Here is a 5,281-nt window from a genome sequence, read left to right on the forward strand (position 1 = left end):
TTGTTAGTAAAGTTGCACAAAGATTGAGTTTTATTCGATCTATTCCGGTTCAGGTTTTTACGTGAAAAATGAAAAAAAGATTCGCTCTGATCCATCTGGATCAGTTTTTATCCGATTTTAGATGGGAAAAGAAGTATCCTTTGTAACTGGATTGCGATGTTTTGGATAATCGGGCTTCTTATGTATATTTTTGCAAAATTAATTTAACTCCAGTAAAATATATATTTGTATTGTGATTGATTTTGAATACAAATTGATAAAAAACATACAAAATCATAAAACCAGGAAATGAAAAACATCTTTTTTTGTTCACTAAGGCTATAGGGAGTCGTTCGGCGAGGAGGTCGACACATCCAATGTAGACTAGGCGCACACCGCGCCTCAAGCTCGGCAATGAGTGCTCGGCAGCACAACTCGACACATTTCTGCCGGGTCTCTCTCTTCGTTTGATTGCTTTGATCACCAAGCTACTTATTTTGTTTTATTTTTTAAAATTTCCACACTCTATAAATACAAAGTGCGGTAAACCATCCCTTCTAAATGACAACATTTTTATATAGTGTGATAAAGATGATGTGGCGTCTACATAACATGAAAGTAAGTGACAAAATTGATGACTCCCTCTAGCCTAATCAGTCATAGTTTTCAATTTTTTAATCTTCTTTTTTGTTGGAAGTTGGCTAATTTGTCGAGATCTTACATTAAGACTATGTATGAAAGACTAGCTTTGATGAAATTAACCAGTAATTTAGCTGAGAATTGTAAAATAATTTATTTGAGAATTGTAAAATGACACAATAGACATAATGAATAATGATTCAATATTATATGATAAATATGTAATATATTTCATTAAACTAAAAAAAAAAATTTGTAATAACAGTTATATCAATTGTCAACCAATAATATTGTTTTACTAGAGTGAGCATTTGAACCCTTCAATACCAAATTATTATAATTTGTGTTGTATTTGTAACCAACTATATACCAATAAGTGGAAAATATTAAGACATGATTTAGTCAAATAAGTGGAAAATATTAAGACATGATTTAATAGGGTAATTGTTTTTTTTTATCTTAAAATAAACTATAACAAGATGGTGGTGTTGATGAGTGTGATAAGTTCCTCCACAAAATCGCACATAACAACTTGTTTTGATACGTTCGCCTGCTTATTTGTGATGGTAACAATTCCTTTATCGATTTCATGCTGACCTACAATCACCATCCATGGGATCCGAAACTGTTTCGCAATATCAAAATGTTTAGTCAGCCTCTTATTCACAATGTAGTCTGCTTTCAGTTTTGCTGCCCAACACATATCCACTAACTCAATTGCTAATGACTTGTCATCCCCCAATACGCTCACCAATATTTCCGTTTCAACCCCCCGGATTTCCTACACAACACAACACAACCATTACAAATCACACCATCCACAATTTCACCCCTACAAGGAAAACAACTATATTTTTGGGACCAAAATTGAAAATATATGAAATACTCAAGGACATAAAATGTAACTTCCTCATAACGCTTTTTAAGTTTTTATTTACCTGGTTGTCATGTTTCGGGAGTTGTTCCATTATAGTGAGTATGCGATCTATTCCAATACCAACACCAACTGCTGCCACGTGTTTTGTACCAAACATCCCAATCAGATTGTCAAAACGTCCACCACCAGCAATCGAACAACCATCTGTGGGCCCCTCTTTCAAAACAGCTTCAAATATAACTCCTGTGTAATAATCAAGCCCTCTCGCTAAACTCAAATCAAACACCACTTTCTCAATACATTTTCTCTTCTCCAGATATTCAAATAGCTTCTCCAAATCCTTCAATGCTTCGTTTGCTGAATCATTTTTCAGAAACTCGCTTCCTTCGTTCTTGAGTTGTGATAGGAATTTCAAAGGGTCTCCTTTTAGCACCACCACGTACGCACCAATTTTCTCCACTGTCTCAGCATCCAACCCCTTCTCTTCAATCTAACCAGTAAGAAAAAAATTAGAGAAAGTTACATATTTGGTCCCTGTAGTTTTCCAAAATGGCAAGTTTAATCCAAATTAATGGTCCTTGACCAATATAAAATGACTTCAGAATTCGGACTAAAGTTGTGACTTTGGTAAACTACAAGGACTATATATGGGGAGTAAATTAATTTTGCGTACCATTTCCTTTTTAATTTCTTCAAATGATTGTTTGTCTAATTTGTCAATACTTGAACAAATGGTTCGTAATTTTTGATTAGGCACACCACATATTTCCAACATTCCATCTAACAACTTTCGATGATTCATCTTTATCTGAACCAAAAATAAGAAAAAAAAAATGTAAAGATAGGAGACAAATACAATAAGAGGAAATTATAACTCATTAAAAAGTTACAACAATAAAATATATCTCTACAGAAAACTTACCATGTAATCACCAATATCGATCTCATCCAACACTTCAATCAAGACTTTAACAACTTCAAAATCAGCTTCTATTGATTCATCACCCGAAATGTTAAAATCACCTTGATAGAATTCACGGAGTCTTACTTTAGATGGATTATCCCTTCTATCCACTCTTCCAATTTGGTATGCTTTGTATTTTGTGAGACCATTCATAGCAACATATCTAGCAAATGGAACTGTTAGGTCATACCGAAGAGTTAAAAGCTCTCCACCCTAACAAATCAAACACAAAAAAATCAATGATGAATGATTGATTATTATAAATTCATAACCATTAACTAATAAATGATATTTCATATTTCATATTTCACCTGGTCATCTAGATGATACATCAACTTTGAATCTTCCCCATATTTTTCTGTAAGAGTTTCTCTTAATTCAAATGAAGGTGTCTCAAGACCCATAGCACCATGTCTCTTGAACACGTTGACAATGGTTGTGGATGTTTTCTCTCTTGCAGCCATGTGTTCGTTTGCAAAATCACGAGTACCCTAAAAAGTTTAAAAGATATGTTAACAAACAAATATCTTGTCAATTTATATAAATGAGATGTTTCTATGTAATATGTATTGTATATAACTTGATTCTTATTACCTTGGGGATCTTGGGAAGCCGTCTTTTCTCATTGCTGTCAACAACTTCTTTCATTTTCTGTCTTAGATGCTTAAAGTCAGGGTCTTTTAAGTTCAATAAAGAGAGGAAACTGTATGCCACTTTCTTTATCAGATCTGAATCATCACTACCAGTTATCTTGCTAGTGATATTATACAGTAATCTATCCTTTATAAACTGAATCAAAACACTTGTTCCTTTTCCCATAATCTTCTTTCTCTTGTCCTTTTTACCAGATTTCGAATTTCCTCCATCTATATCGTTTTGTGATTTTATAAGCTCATTCCCCTCCAATGATATAAAAGAAACTGCTGCTTCCCAACAAAGGATCTTACTCACAAACTCAGACAAAACATAGATTTCATGCAAGGATTCGGTGTATCTTTTATCCATCTTGAGTACTACAAAATGCATAATGGAGTCTCTCAACTCTTCAAGATCAGGGCAATTATCATTGAAAATATCAACCAAACAAGGGAATAAGTTGTTTTTCATCAAAGCCTCTGCTCGGAGAAAACTACTCTCACCAAGATCCTGAAGAGCAAAAGCTAGAGGAGAGAAGAGTGTGACCAAATACTCGCTGACACCTCCAGTTACTAATGGGATAGAATTCAGTTCAATCCGAGTTGAAGTGTTGATTGATTTGCAGAGAGACCTCAAATGCCCATGGATGATGGGAATCTTATTAACTTGGTCAAATTGAAGATCACTGTGTAATTTGGATCCATTTAGCAAAACCTTTAAATCACTAGCGACAGCAGCTCTATCTTTGTCATACAGTACATCACCAGAATCCATGAACAGATTAAAAACACTGCAGGTGTCGGCCTTCAAGGCCTCACAAGATAAGGCTGCAACAGCATCAGCAACTTTGGTTAATGAGGAAGCGGTGTAGTCCAGGAGAGTGGAGATGCCAATAGAAGTAATATCTGTCCAGCAAGCTTTTGAAATATGAATGTCATCATCAAGGTCGAGAGTTAGGGTTTGAGTATTATTATTCAGGATATCGGCTATCTGAGAAGCAGAAGATGAGGAGAAACACCCGGATCCGGATCCTGATCCGGATCCACCACGTAAGTGCTTGGACAGGAGGACAAGAATGGAAGCTCTGGCTTCCTCAGGGGTAAGAAAATCGGGAAGAAATAGCTGAAATTTATGACCAGAAGGCGGAGACAAAGATAGCTTCGAAAGAGCAGAAGGATCAATCTTGAGGAGGTGAGGATGAGAAGCTATGGAGAATTCAAAGACAGAAGCTGAAGAAAGAGGGGAGTCTGTTCCACCTATCACCAGCACTCGTCTCTCGCCTTCCATATCTGCACCAAACAAAAATCAGTAATTATCTATTGGCAATGAAACCAGGTGAAGATATATTCAACTTCTAGTTTTTTCGATGTTAGTGATCAAAGTATTATCATTCATAAAACGTAGTAACTATCGTCGATTTCTGTCGAAAATATTAACGGAAATCCGAGTTGAATATATAATAATCCTCTTCAGCAATGCAGATAGTCGAGATTGATATATCAGTGACTTCAATTTTCTCCAGTATTCATCAACGTAACTATTTTACTTGAACGAAATCAAAATCTAAAAACAAAATTACCAGTCAATGTATTTTTTTCGGAAGGAATGCGGCAGTGATCGACGGTGTTGTGTGTGCTTTGGTGGTGGTGTGTCTCGCCGACGGGAAGAGGAGGGTTTATGACTTTGGCGGGAAGAAAAGGAAGGAGGTGGGGTCCGTATATTACTTTTAGGGTTTTTGAGTTTTTTGAAATATTTATATTAAGTGATCAACCTTTGTAGATTGTATTGTACAAAAAGACAAAAAGGTTAATAACTGGGCTTCGAACCGGGCCTCAACCGGTTGAACTTGTCTTGGGCCGTACCCCATTAACCCTACTTTTTGTTTTTAAAGCCACTAAAAGTCTAAAAGTATATCCTTTGATAATTTCTTTATTCTAACTGAATAAATATTTATTTTAATTTGATTATTATAAAGTATAAAAAGGGAGAAATTATGTGACTTAATTCCTATAAATTCAAGTTTGTAAATGTGTTTGTTATTTTCATCATCTTTATTTTGTCTTTGATATCGGTCTTGGATTCTAAAATAGTGTTGAATACAAGTCCCTCACTTTGATAGCGTGAAAGAATTTCTCAATTTTGCAGCTACTTAGGGGAACTATCCAAGGAAAAGGAAAAGAGTTATT

General features: G+C 35.1%; 1 protein-coding gene across 1 annotated transcript; it reads right to left on the reverse strand.

Moving 5' to 3' along the window:
• Window positions 1-1,034: 1,034 nt before the first annotated feature.
• LOC145133277 (histidine--tRNA ligase, cytoplasmic-like) lies at window positions 1,035-4,819 on the reverse strand. Its single transcript, XM_079068218.1, has 7 exons — window positions 4,675-4,819; window positions 3,054-4,384; window positions 2,771-2,950; window positions 2,418-2,672; window positions 2,169-2,303; window positions 1,557-1,985; window positions 1,035-1,399 (listed from the first exon to the last, which is right to left on the reverse strand). The coding sequence occupies exons 2-7, from the start codon at window positions 4,380-4,382 to the stop codon at window positions 1,088-1,090; spliced, it is 2,640 nt and encodes an 879-aa protein (XP_078924344.1). The 5' UTR covers window positions 4,383-4,384; window positions 4,675-4,819; the 3' UTR covers window positions 1,035-1,087.
• Between the last annotated feature and the right edge of the window lie 462 nt (window positions 4,820-5,281).

Source organism: Lactuca virosa, chromosome 8 (genome assembly GCF_052849685.1).
Source record: "Lactuca virosa cultivar CGN04683 chromosome 8, Lactuca_virosa_CGN04683_v6, whole genome shotgun sequence".
Classification (NCBI taxonomy): Eukaryota; Viridiplantae; Streptophyta; class Magnoliopsida; order Asterales; family Asteraceae; genus Lactuca; species Lactuca virosa.

Bases quoted from the DNA above. Each gene is read 5' to 3' on its own strand.
- LOC145133277 (XM_079068218.1), bottom strand. From the start codon at position 4,382: ATGGAAGGCGAGAGACGAGTGCTGGTGATAGGTGGAACAGACTCCCCT. The intron at 2,304-2,417 runs GTAAGTTTTCTG...TTTTTGGTTCAG, and splicing joins TCGATATTGGTGATTACATG to ATAAAGATGAATCATCGAAA. The intron at 1,400-1,556 runs GTAAATAAAAAC...TGTGTTGTGTAG, and splicing joins TCCCGAAACATGACAACCAG to GAAATCCGGGGGGTTGAAAC.